Here is a 12812-nt window from a genome sequence, read left to right on the forward strand (position 1 = left end):
ATCTATCTATCTATCTATATATATATATATATATATATATATATATATATATATGCTTCTGACATAAGAACAAGTCACCCTCTTGTTTCACTACGATTGATACAGCATGAATTTGGCATTTTTAACTCGTTTTGTATAAATAGGATTTTAGACTTAAAATGATCTGCATCTCTGAAAACAAAGAGATAAAGCACTCTGAGCCCACTAGGCCTTATATTTATATTAAACATATCTTAACCCTCCAGATGTAGAGGAGCTTCTTGTCTATTTTGGTCACCATCACAAATCAAAGTTAGAAACGTTTTTGTTTTGACCGTCTTTAAATGAGAGCAGTCACAGCGTATCGCTCTGAGCTGAGCACATGTCCTTTGGGGCGTTCTCTGCCTCCACAGTCAGGAGCAGAGCATGTCAAACGGGTTGAAACGACCCCTGACCTGCTTCTACAGCTGAGATCACACCCAGGTCCATGGTCACTCGACCCCTGGAAAGACTGAGAGAAAGAAGAACCGAGTTCCCCTTCAACAGAAAACATCACATAACCCTCATGATTCAGAGACTGTAGATCTGATTGTGCTCATGTACACACAGCTCACAGGAAGACACAGGCAGGCAGTAGAGTTCACCTACTGCTGCTTCATGGAGAGAGAAACCACACGGATGGCTTGTTTTAAGGCCTTGTCTCGGTGATGCGGGCTAACAACCCACAACCAGGAGACCTGTGTTTGGTCAGATGGAGAGCAGGGATCCCAGAGAACAATGCCTCATTGTTAAGCATGTGTTCTCGTCCTTTGTCTTTTCAAGAGACTGACTTTGTTTATTTGAGCTCAGTGTCTCACACTCAAAAGAAAGATCAATGTCACCAGGAGCTCCTGTCATTGTTGACGTGCACAGAGGCCTGGATTTGATTTACTCTTAAATAGCACAAGACGTCTTCCTCTTTCTTTCCAGCTCCAGAGATTCATTTTCACCGCTGAACACCAAAGAGTCTGCCGTCTCTATCGACGGTCTGCCGGCGGTCAGTTGGCGATACCCTGAGGAACCTCGGGTATGAGGGAGGAGAGAAAGGCTCTGAGGAAAACCCAGAAGGTCCACATGACCGACAGCCTGTGAGGAGGCACCAAAACCGCCGCCGCCGGTCCTTGTCCGTGCGATCCGTCCTCTGCGGCAGCAGGCTCCACCCTTTGTCCGTCACCGTCCTCTTCCACCTGAGAGACGGGAAACAGAGTCTTCAGGTGAACGCCTTGGATTTGAACGCGTTCTTCAGCTAAAGTACATTACATAAAAGCAGCTATGATGAGGTATGTGAGGACGTGATCAGATCGGCAGTAGGGTCTGTGTGTGTGTGTGTCTGTCTGTCTGTCTGTGTCTGTGTGGGTCTGTGTGGGTCTGTGTGTGTGTCTCTGTCTGTCTGTCTGTGTGGGTCTGTCTGTGTGGGTCTGTGTGTGTGTGTCTGTGTGGGTGTGTGTGGGTGTGTGTGGGTCTGTGTGTGTGGGTCTGTGTGTGTCTGTGTGGGTGTGTGTGGGTCTGTGTGTGTCTGTGTCTCTGTGTGGGTCTCTGTGTGTGTCTGTGTGTGTCTGTGTGTGGGTCTGTGTGTGGGTCTGTGTGTGGGTCTGTGTGTGTCTATGTCTGTGTGTGGGTCTGTGTGTGTCTCTGTGTGTGTCTGTGTGTGTCTGTGTGGGTCTGTGTGGGTCTGTGTGTGGGTCTGTGTGTGGGTCTGTGTGTGGGTCTGTGTGTGTGTGTCTGTGTGGGTCTCTGTGTGTGTCTGTGTGGGTCTGTGTGTGGGTCTGTGTGGGTCTGTGTGTGGGTCTGTGTGTGGGTCTGTGTGTGGGTCTGTGTGTGGGTCTGTGGGTCTGTGTGTGGGTCTGTGTGTGGGTCTGTGTGTGGGTCTCTGTGTGTGGGTCTGTGTGTGTGTGTCTGTGTGTGGGTCTGTGTGTGTGTCTGTGTGTGGGTCTGTGTGTGGGTCTGTGTGTGGGTCTGTGTGTGTCTGTGGGTCTGTGTGGGTCTGTGTGGGTCTGTGTGGGTCTGTGTGTGTGTGTGTGGGTCTGTGTCTGTGTGTGGGTCTGTGTGTGTGTCTGTGTGTGGGTCTGTGTGTGGGTCTGTGTGTGGGTCTGTGTGTGTCTGTGGGTCTGTGTGGGTCTGTGTGGGTCTGTGTGGGTCTGTGTCTGTGTGTGGGTCTGTGTCTGTGTGTGGGTCTGTGTGTGTGTCTGTGTGTGTCTGTGTGTGTCTGTGTGTGTCTGTGTGTGTCTGTGTGTGTCTGTGTGTGTGTGTGTGTCTGTGTGTGTGGGTCTGTGTGTGGGTCTGTGTGTGGGTCTGTGTGTGGGTCTGTGTGGGTCTGTGTGTGGGTCTGTGTGTGGGTCTGTGTGTGGGTCTGTGTGTGTGGCAGTGACTCTCAACTGGCGGGTTGTATTTTTCGTGTTTATCCCTAATGACATATAAAGTAATACATTCATCAACATCTGTAAAGGAAACATGGGGATTGGATGAAGTTCAGCGGACTTTGAGACGATCGCCACTCACGGCCGACCGACCGACCCGACCTGTTGGACCCAACGGCACCGAACCTCCCCGGAGAGGAGATGGAAGCTAAGCTAACCCAGCTAGGACCTGAGGCTACTCCACTACCCAGCATGCTGAACTACAAACTACTGTGAAGTGTTCTCTATCTCTCGTGGGTTTTGGGAGGTTTCACCCGTTTTGTTTATGGATGAATTAAGGCTCTTCCCTCTTAGTGTGGCGACACTAAAACCTCAGTTAAATGAAGGTGAGTCACAGGGGAACCTTGAGGAGATGTTTCCTTACTGGAGGTGGGTTCCTGTTCTCGTGCTGCTGGTTGTTCTGAACCACAGGAGGCTGCAGATGGTCGGGTCCTTGGACTTGTGCTCTCCGTCTGAAGGGAAACCAGCCCACAGTGTGTCTGTGGAGGAGAAAACAACAGAAGTATGAGGACCTTTGTTTCTATGAATGAACCACACTTCACACTGGTTTCCTCGCCCAAGTGCAGAAGCCTGTAGCTCACGCAGACATCGCTACAGTTAGGTCAGAAATGCACTCGTCCACAGCGGAAGAGAAGGTTCGAGGATCGGATTAAGAGCACGATCAATCGAACAAAACGCCGGTGCAGCGAAGCGCGTGGATGGAATCAATGGGTTGAACTCACAGGTACATGAGGAGGAGGGCGCTCATCACCAGCAGGAAGCGGCTCAGGCTGGAGTTGAAGTACACGATGATGAGCAGAACGCTGAATCTCACAGCAGAGTACAACCAGTCCAGCCAGTCACGCTCCACGTCCTCCCCCTCGTCCATCACGGGCCCACCCTGAGCGTTCATCCGCATGTTCTGGTTAGCCTCCCCGGGGTTGACGAAAGCGCCTTCCCGCGCTGGGTTCTGGTCGTTGATGGGGTTCTGATTGGCCAAGGGGTCCGGGACAGGTACCGGATGAGCGTGGACGGGAGGGCGCCGGCCGACGGTCGCAGCTGGCGCAGAGGGGGCGGTGCCGGCCGCCACCATCGCCGCGTGGCTGTCGATGGAAACGCATCCGGAGTATCACAAAGTAGTCATTCAGGGCCATGTCGGATCACCGGCGGCATGACTTTAAACTCACCACTGCATGTAGTACTGTCGAGCGTAGACGTGCTGAAGCCACAGCAGCTGCTCAGGGCTGTACAGGGAGTAGGTGGGGAAGGCTGGTGGGGTCATCGGTGGTGCTCCGGGCCTGCAGAGCACAACGACAGACTGTGACTTCTCTACATCTGATGAATAAACTTAATATACTCAACAACAGACAAAAAAGAAGGAGATATTTTCACACCTCAACACCAAAATACAACCGAACACCTTCTGAATTCAAGCAGACCAAAGAACTGGAGAATTACCATTACAAGAAACACCCCAAAATCTGGGGTCTTAGTTGTGTTTTCCAGATTATCTTCAGGATCAAGAAGGAGGGTTCCAGCACAACTCCGTCCCATGCATAGTATCTCACACACACACACACACACACACACACACACACACACACACACACACACACACAGTACAGCAGAATGATTCTACTTCTGTTCACCGGAGCACAATGTGAACCGAGGCACTGCTGAGGTTCTGGAGGGTCCCTCCCTCACGGTCCTCTCTGCTGCAGAGTTACGACGAAGTCTTCAGGCTGGATTGTCAGCACACAAAGTTTGGTTCGTAGAAACATTTCCCTTCCAGGAGCATGGATCGTACATTCAACCACACTCCACACGTTTGTACTGCTGTAATCGGACGTCCAATCATGCCGATGTGATTAAATACAGTTCAGCAAACACATGATTTATTCCACTAGGACTTACATCTCAAAAGCAGTTCCCGGTGGAGACTCCGGGGTACGTGTGTGAGATGAAGATGAAGATGAAGAGGTCTGCCTCCTCTGCCTCAGCTTCGGTGATCTGGGAGTCTGAACAGTGGAGGAGGGTCCGCTGGGATCGGGTAAAGCAGAGGCTGCCATGGAGGGGCGTGGCTGTTCTGTCTCTCTGGTCTGCAGAGGCAAGACGGGTTTGAATTTGATAATTAACCTTCATCTGGATTAATGTATGAGTGAAAGGCAGTGTGTGTGTGTGTGTGTGTGTGTGTGTGTGTGTGTGTGTGTGTGTGTGTGTATATATATATATATATATATATATATATATATATATATATATATATATATATATATATATATATATAGCTGTGATCGCTGTTTGGCTCATTTTCTATAACCGGTGTAGCATTAACTTATGGAGGAATTAGCTAACTAGTCAGCTAGCTAGTTTGTTAGTGTCACCATGCTGTAATGTCAACACTACACCGGCTACTAAAAATAAGCAGAACAAAGTTGTAACTTTAGCGGTTAGCAGTCGCTTTAGTTTAAACGGAAGTTAGCGCGCCGCTACGGTCGCAATGGGAATGATCGACATAAAAATGGCCGCTGCTTTAACCATTTTGCTACTTTGATATTGATATTAATATTGATATTGATATTGATATTGATGGGGATGTCAGTTCCACTTCTACGATGGTCCCTGTCTAATTCTTGTTTCACAGCTTTTCCAGTGAGCCAATTCACACAACTCCAGGGCAATAATGAACGTTATGAATCACTCTGTTCACCCTGAACTGACAGGTCAAAATGGCTGATTTAAAAGGGGACTTTTACACCAGTTTAAACTGTCCGTCATTGGCAACCTGTCCATGTCAGATCAGACTGTCATATTGAATGGACACGCCCCCTTCCCCTGCCTGATCTCCTTGAACCTTATAGTCCAATCAGGACTCTCAGAATACGGGGCTCTGGTCTGTTCCTGGAGAGAATAAGAAGTCAGCATATCTAACATCCCCTCATTGTGGAGGAACCTCCATCAGGACATCAGTCAGACTCAAGGCTGGACTTTCTAAACAAAGACACTAGATGGCAGTATGATCACATGTAAAGCTTTTTCATAGTTGCACTTAATGGAAAACACCTTTAAATGTTCTTCAACCGACTCTATTTTAAAATTCTACCTCTTCTGCAGGCGTTTGCTGTCAGACTTTATTAAGCGTTAAACATGTTCAGCTACACAAACCATTCGACTGTCAAACGTTACGCTCTTTAAGGAGATGTTTTCACCTTCTGTCCCACCTTTCATGCCTTTATTATACAAATAATGTCTTCTCTCAGCCTCTGAAGTTAATTCATGTCAAAGTCAACCTTTTCTCACTATTACAGTTTATCAATAAATTCAGCTCTTAGCTTCAGTGCGTGGTGTTGGTGACACACCGGTCACAGTTTATTGGTTGTGAGAGAACAGCTCATGTCATATATTTATGGTATGTTTGCCTGCATCGTCACATCTTCTTGTATGAATATGTTGTGTCCCCGGCACATGAGCATAGTGCGCTAGCTCAGCTAGCAGCACATTGTTACAAAGAAGCTGAAACAAAGCAGTCTATGTCGATGTTTACCACGTCTTCTCACTCTGCTGAGCTGCTGGCTGACACAAAGCAACCCTTAGAGAGCAAGAACAAGTGACTCTGACATCTGTGTTCTTCAGTATGAAGCCACGCTACCACTGGCAAAACATGCAAACTCCACACAGAAGGCCTGTCCAGCTGTGAGGCGGCAGTGCTGTCCACCACACCCCCATGCAGCCCCGGGGGGACACACCCAGACACTATTTAGCGTACACCTTTCATTGGCTGAGAACCTAAATGCTCGTTTGGTAACGTGTTTGTTTCATCTTTCGGTTAATAAAAGCCTCTTTAGGGGGGGTGGCTTCAGTCCCTCACACCAGCTGAAACTGAAACCAGCTCCTTTGGTTTCCCGTCCTCACAATTTACAAATCAAATCAGAAGGAGCTCTCTGCTTCACTGAGGACACGTGTGGAGAACTGCATGAACTACTCGATGATGGCGGTACTATATTACACTTGTGTATACGCTGCTGCCTGTAGCCGATCACCCAACGACAGCAAACCCCACCAAAGGAGATGGTGACAGAAGGTCTTCACAGAGACCTGGCTGACGAGGACGAGAGGAGGAGGCTACATGGACAACGTTTCCCTGATATCCAATAGTCTCTGCTTTGGAGTCATGCCGTGTCATCTGCCCCGGTAGTTTCTCCAGGAGAAAGCATCGCCTCTTACCTTGGGTCGAGCTCCCAGGGGCCCCAGCGGTGGGTTCCTTAAAGCACACACCAGGTGCAGCGTGGGAACACAGTCCGTCTGAGAGAGGAGCTATAAAACACATCGACAGAGTCAGGCTTCACGTTGACAGAAGAGAACCGGTTACATGTGTGAGCATGAGCACAAAGCGTCCCGACGCTAGAAACAACAGAACCGACACCACACAGACACGCCTAGGAAGAGACCCGACACGTCTCTGAGAACAGCACAGTAGCAGCATTCAATACTACGTAGCCTGATAATACAAGTACCAAAAAGTGAAAGTCTGCTCATTATGCAGAATGGCCTGTTATGAATAATATATAATATAGGAGGCCTCCATCACTGGATTATAACTATAGATAATGTATCGCTCATTGTACTACTTTATATACGCAATAACTGGGCTTAATAAAACATCAGAGTTAGTGTATTTATAGAGTATTTACACTCTTAACAAGTCAAATAAACGCAGTGAAGGCTAAAGTACAAGTACCTTCAAATTGTACTTCAGTACATGTATACGTAGTCACATTGTATCACTGCTAAAACAACAACACAACATTGTTTACAAGAGAAAACACGTCTTCATAGATCGAACCCTAAGTGTTGCTTTCAAAGTGCACCAGATTGATTTGAAGTGGAATGATAGATTCATAATTTGATATGACGTCTTGATTAGCATATATGTCTTCTCAACATCGCAGGCTTCTCCTGTTTCTTTCTTACGTCCTGTTTCTTTCTACCTTGCTCCGCTCGATTCTTAAAACACGCTCAGCTCACAGGTGGTCATGTGACCTGAGGAGTGAGAGCGGTGCGCTGGTCTCCGGTGTGGAGAAGCACAACGACCCTCTAAAGAGCCGTGGCAACCCTATGAATCCTCACAGAGGAAAGGAGGCTAGACTCAACCTCCAGAACCAGCTCCACCATGAGCCCATCCTGTCCCACTCACCGGTCTGAAGAGGTCTCTGATGAGCAGCTGATCGGGCAGCAGTTTACCAGCGTAGATCAGCCTCTGCTCACTCACAGCCTACAGGGAACACAGAAGCAGGTGTCAGTCAGCTCACACCTCTGGGATGAGGTCACCTCAGTGTAGTGGATGGATCTTTATTCATTCATGAAACCAGTCAGGTCCTTCTTTCCTGAGGCCAGGCAGACACAGAACAGCTGCTGAGTGGAACATCTGTGTCTCTGCTTCCGTTCACCAAGTGACCACGAGCCAAGCTCAAGTGACGTCCTCACTGGCTACTAAACCAATCCGTAACAGACGAGCTGAATACAGTGTGTTTGAAGGTTCCTTTGTTCTAATCTCTGGGTTTGAGATATACAAACACATCGTATGTGTGTATTGTCTCGTGATGTGGAACAGCACGTGGCTGATGGTCTCATGTTAGGAGTTGTTGATATATTACACACATTAAGAGTTGAATGCTAAAATCAACATTTTACAATCGATTGTAGAAAACTGTTTATTAAGCCCGAATATTAAAATAGAAGCTTCATAAATGATAGAGACTAGTGTGAGTCACTGAGGTCCACCGGAACTCCTGCACAGGCTCGTAACACTGGTGAAGGAGCGTGAGCACATTAAACACACGAAACACACTCAATGAATTAACGTCAACAGGCAGTCAGCTGGCTCGTGTCATAACATTCCAGGACATAGCGTCGCGCGCTGCCTGTCCCACGAACACTCCCCAGCCTGCGTTAACTTACCGCCTCGTAACAACTCACCGGTTTAGTGGTGTAAAAGGTCGACAGGTGTCTTTTTAAGTCGTTAACAGTCCAGTCCAGACAGACGCCTTCGACGGGTTCATCCTCGCGAGCCTGATTGGGCGTTTTTATAAGAAGAGTGATCGTCTTCAGTCCAGAATCCCCCACAGCCATTGTTCCTGTGTCACTGACGTCACTTGTAGTCTCGTGCTTTCGCCCCACAACTATAGTCATCAAAACGCATGTATGTATGTATATATAGTCTTCAATTAGCGCGTAGCATCTGTCTGAAAGGACGCAGGTCGTCTGGAGGGACAGTCCAGACGTGTCGCTCTGCCGGCCGTCATACGGGACTTTAGAAGAAGGAGGTTTGTTTCCAAACACACTGTGGCCGCTCCTGATTGGCTACCGGCCGCTCGTGCTCAGACGTGGTCGAGTTGTAGTCGCTGCGGCCCGCGGGAAGGGGGCGGGGCTGGATCGTCCAGGACCGTCCAGCCCCGCCCACCGTCCAGCCCCGCCCACCGTGCTGCGTTTAGTGCAAGTGGGAATTTTAACAGCTGTTCTATGTATTTATTAACTTCCTGCATTTACAACAGCTCTGTTCTATTTAATGTACACAGATGTTGCAAACCAATAAACAGACTACTTTAAAGCAGCTTTTGACTTAAAATAAATAAAAAATCATTAATATATATGATTTATTATATAATAATAATAATATATAATATAATATATATATATATATATATATATATATATATATATATTATATTATATAATATATGTACAGACATGTGTTCCTATGCTTAATTGATTGAATATGCTGTGCTTAAAATTAAAATCACATGTAATACATGAAATACGTTTTATTTTAAGTTTCTTTTTTTGACCAGTGATGAGCGAGTGTGTGTCCATGAGACACACACTCGCTCATCTTTTGCTGCACTCCTCTCAGTCCTGCTGCTACCTGACGGAGGGCTTAATACTGTTATTAGTCCTGTCATCAAAACTGGGGTGCATGATCCTGTCCTGGTATTACTATGTTTACTTGTTCATCGTCATCACTTAACCATAACCATTGTAACCACTGTAACCATTGCAACCATTGTAACCACTGTAACCACTGTAACCACTGTAATCACTGTAATCACTGTAACCACTGTAACCATTGTAACCACTGTAACCACTGTAACCATTGTAACCATTGTAACCACTGTAACCACTGTAATCACTGTAACCATTGTAACCACTGTAACCACTGTAACCATTGTAACCATTGTAACCATTGTAACCACTGTAACCACTGTAACCATTGCAACCACTGTAACCATTGTAACCACTGTAATCACTGTAACCACTGTAACCATTGTAACCACCGTAATCACTGTAACCATTGTAACCACTGTAACCACCGTAACCACCGTAACCACTGTAACCATTGTAACCATTGTAACCATTGTAACCACTGTAACCATTGTAATCACTGTAACCATTGTAACCACTGTAACCACCGTAACCACTGTAATCACTGTAACCACTGTAACCATTGTAATCACTGTAACCATTGTAACCACTGTAACCACTGTAACCATTGTAACCATTGTAACCATTGTAACCACTGTAACCACTGTAACCATTGCAACCACTGCAACCATTGTAACCACTGTAATCACTGTAACCACTGTAACCATTGTAACCACCGTAATCACTGTAACCATTGTAACCACTGTAACCACCGTAACCACCGTAACCACTGTAACCATTGTAACCATTGTAACCATTGTAACCACTGTAACCATTGTAATCACTGTAACCATTGTAACCACTGTAACCACCGTAACCACTGTAATCACTGTAACCACTCCGATCCTCACTCCACTTTCAGGTTCCTTGCCCTTCCTCATGTGTCACCAGTCTGATTGTCTTCCCTGATTCCTGATTGTCTCCACCTGTTCCCCCACTTCCCTCATGTGTACTTATAGTCTGCGTCTCCCCTTGTCCTGTGCCAGTGTGTCATGTCCTTTCGTCTTGCACACCCGACTTATGCTATCAGCAAGTCCAAACCATAGTTTTGTCTGTCCCATTCTTGTTTCTTGTTTCTTGTTTCCTCTGTAAGAGCGATTTTGTTTTGCATTTTGCCATTTTGACCATTCAGCTCTTTGAGTTGAATCAGAGCTTTTTTATTTGTAGTTTTATACCTTCCTTGAGAAGTGATTTTTGGTTTGGCTTTTGCCGTTTTGACTTTACAGCTCCTTGAGTTAAATCAGAGTTTTTTTGTTCTGCTTTGTTAGTTTTTTTTCCTTCCTCGCTAAGAGAAGTTTTTGTTTCCAGAGATTTCCCTGTGCATTTTTTGTTGGAAATAAAAGATCGTCAGTTGAACCTCAACTCTGTGTCCGAGTCCTCATCAAGAGTTCCCTCCGTGACAACTTGTTTAGTTGCTTGATTAGTTTGTTTAGTTTGTTTAGTTGCTTGTTTAGTTGCTTGTTTAGTTACTTGTTTAGTTTGTTTAGTTACTTGTTTAGTTACTTGTTTAGCTGAACATATGCATCCATCGGTAGAACATGTTTTCCTTACCATTAGGTGTTCTTAGCCTTCCTAACAGGTTTTAGCTAGTCCACTTTGATGTGTCCCTGGGCAATTTGTTTAATGTGTCCTTTACAAGACACTGAACCCCAACCCCACGCTATGAAGGGTTGTGAATGTTAGATGGTCCTGATGGGCAGGTGGAACCTGTCATCATCTCAGCAGTTGTTTGTTGGTTTCTAGTTCCATCACCACCTCTTCAGCGTTGTGTTGGGTTAGTTCTGGGTCTCTGCTGTATGAAGGAAGTATACTGAGGTCTACCACACTGCGTTGTTAGCATGCCTACGACTATTGCCCCTAGTCTCCATAACCCGTTCCAGGACTGTGAGGGTCCTTCTGTGTGTTCTCTGGCTTTCTGCTTGGCTTGTGAGCTCATCTTCTGTGTCTGAATCACTACCACTACCTCCCACTATTGATAAGGCTGCTATAAAGGCCCTAATAGAGGTAATAACAATCTTCTTATCGTTGAAAGTCTTTTTTTCATGTCATTGACATCTATTTCTCCTGATCCCGGCATTTCATAAATGTTTTGACATAATCCCTAAACAGTGAATCTGTCACTTCACCAATAGACACAATCGGATCACATCACATCACAACAACCTGCAGACCATGTGGTAGATCTGTATTGTCTACCATAGGGGACTTTGGTAAAAGGATTCACATCCGTCTGCATGTGACATTGTTCTCAGCTGATCCTATTGACTACCTGTTACACACCTGTGACTTCCTCTACTGCGGCACCTGCTCGTACAGATGTGTCCTGATGATGTTTCTGCTCTAGTTGCGGTGGCTTACTAAGATCGATAGCGAAGTCATACAGATCGCACAATTCCACCAGGTTTGATTCTGCTGAATAGAACCAGGGAGTGATAGTGGCAGAGCCTCCTGGCTCAACCCAGCCGGTAACGTGGGGAGAATATCTCTGTGTGTACGCGTGGCGTTGTTCTCCTTAAATAGCATCAGCCCATCACCAAACTGTACGTCAAGAATAGTCACAGGGGTACTGGCACTTTCCCGATACACAGATCCCTGCAACAGCCCCGCTACTTCATCATCGTCCACATACTCCGCTGCACAGGGTGTCGCCACCACCGGCTCTGATACCTCGATAGACGGTCCATTAATCCAATTTACAACGGTGTCCACCCTTTAAGGAGCGCTTTAACTGGGCTATCTAATCCATCTCATCGCCGAGCGGTGCACAGAGAGGCACCTGCTGTGGGCCAGGTGTCAGAGGCCTCTCAGTAAACTGGTACGCAAACAGCAATAGTGAAAAAAAGACAAATATAAATACATTCAAATTAATAATCAAAACACATTTAAAGCACTAAACTGAATTTAAATCAGTACTTAATCTCCTTCGCATCAAGATCCAGCATTCAAGTGGTTAAAGAGGCGATAGTTAATGTATGTATCTTATATATATCAACTAACACGCCCATAAGGGGTGTGTACAGCTGTGTTGCACACACACACACACACACACACACACACCCTCCTCGCACACATGCACATGCGTTTCTTTCACATGCACGCGCATACCCACTACTACTTATTCATGTTCCATTAATGCACATGACTGAATTAATCAGCGTCCATTACTGTGACTGTCACCGCTGTTATTGTTCCTCATCATTGTTCTATTAGTGACTCTTCTACTGCTATTGCTACTCTGGTATGTATCATGTATGTCACATGGATTGACTATGTTGTAATTGTGCTGCGTTGTTCATCGTGGACACATCTTCTGTCCGTCCTGGAGAGGATCCTCCTCTGAGGTTTCGTCCTCTTTCATCTGTAAAAAGCTTTTTCTGTTCTGATTTTACTGAGGTCACTATCAGGCTATACAAATGAATT

The 12812-nt window shown here is 46.2% G+C and overlaps 1 protein-coding gene across 2 annotated transcripts; it reads right to left on the reverse strand.

Moving 5' to 3' along the window:
- Positions 1-22: 22 nt before the first annotated feature.
- Positions 23-8708, reverse strand: herpud1 (homocysteine-inducible, endoplasmic reticulum stress-inducible, ubiquitin-like domain member 1). 2 transcript variants are annotated; one of them, XM_068723681.1, is made up of 8 exons: positions 8391-8708; positions 7609-7686; positions 6639-6728; positions 4329-4513; positions 3602-3712; positions 3158-3517; positions 2800-2914; positions 24-1205 (listed from the first exon to the last, which is right to left on the reverse strand). In XM_068723681.1, exons 1-8 carry the CDS (start codon positions 8601-8603, stop codon positions 1017-1019), a joined length of 1341 nt encoding a protein of 446 aa, XP_068579782.1. In that variant the 5' UTR covers positions 8604-8708; the 3' UTR covers positions 24-1016. The 2 variants fall into 2 exon arrangements, with proteins under 2 accessions (XP_068579783.1, XP_068579782.1); XM_068723682.1 differs by lacking the exon at positions 6639-6728 and having other exon boundaries at positions 23-1205.
- Between the last annotated feature and the right edge of the window lie 4104 nt (positions 8709-12812).

The sequence above is a fragment of the Cebidichthys violaceus genome, unplaced genomic scaffold, assembly GCF_023349555.1.
Source record: "Cebidichthys violaceus isolate CVI_PGR_0920_01 unplaced genomic scaffold, fCebVio1.0.p SCAF_3, whole genome shotgun sequence".
In the NCBI taxonomy this organism is placed as follows: domain Eukaryota; kingdom Metazoa; phylum Chordata; class Actinopteri; order Perciformes; family Stichaeidae; genus Cebidichthys; species Cebidichthys violaceus.

Excerpts from the sequence above, each read along its gene's own strand:
- herpud1 (XM_068723681.1), bottom strand. The coding sequence starts at position 8,603 with ATGACTATAGTTGTGGGGCGAAAGCACGAGACTACAAGTGACGTCAGT. Across the intron at positions 3,713-4,328 it reads CCGGGAACTGCTTTTGAGAT|GCCCGGAGCACCACCGATGA; the intron begins GTAAGTCCTAGT and ends TGTGCTCTGCAG. Across the intron at positions 1,206-2,799 it reads AGAACAGGAACCCACCTCCA|GTGGAAGAGGACGGTGACGG; the intron begins GTAAGGAAACAT and ends CCCGTCTCTCAG.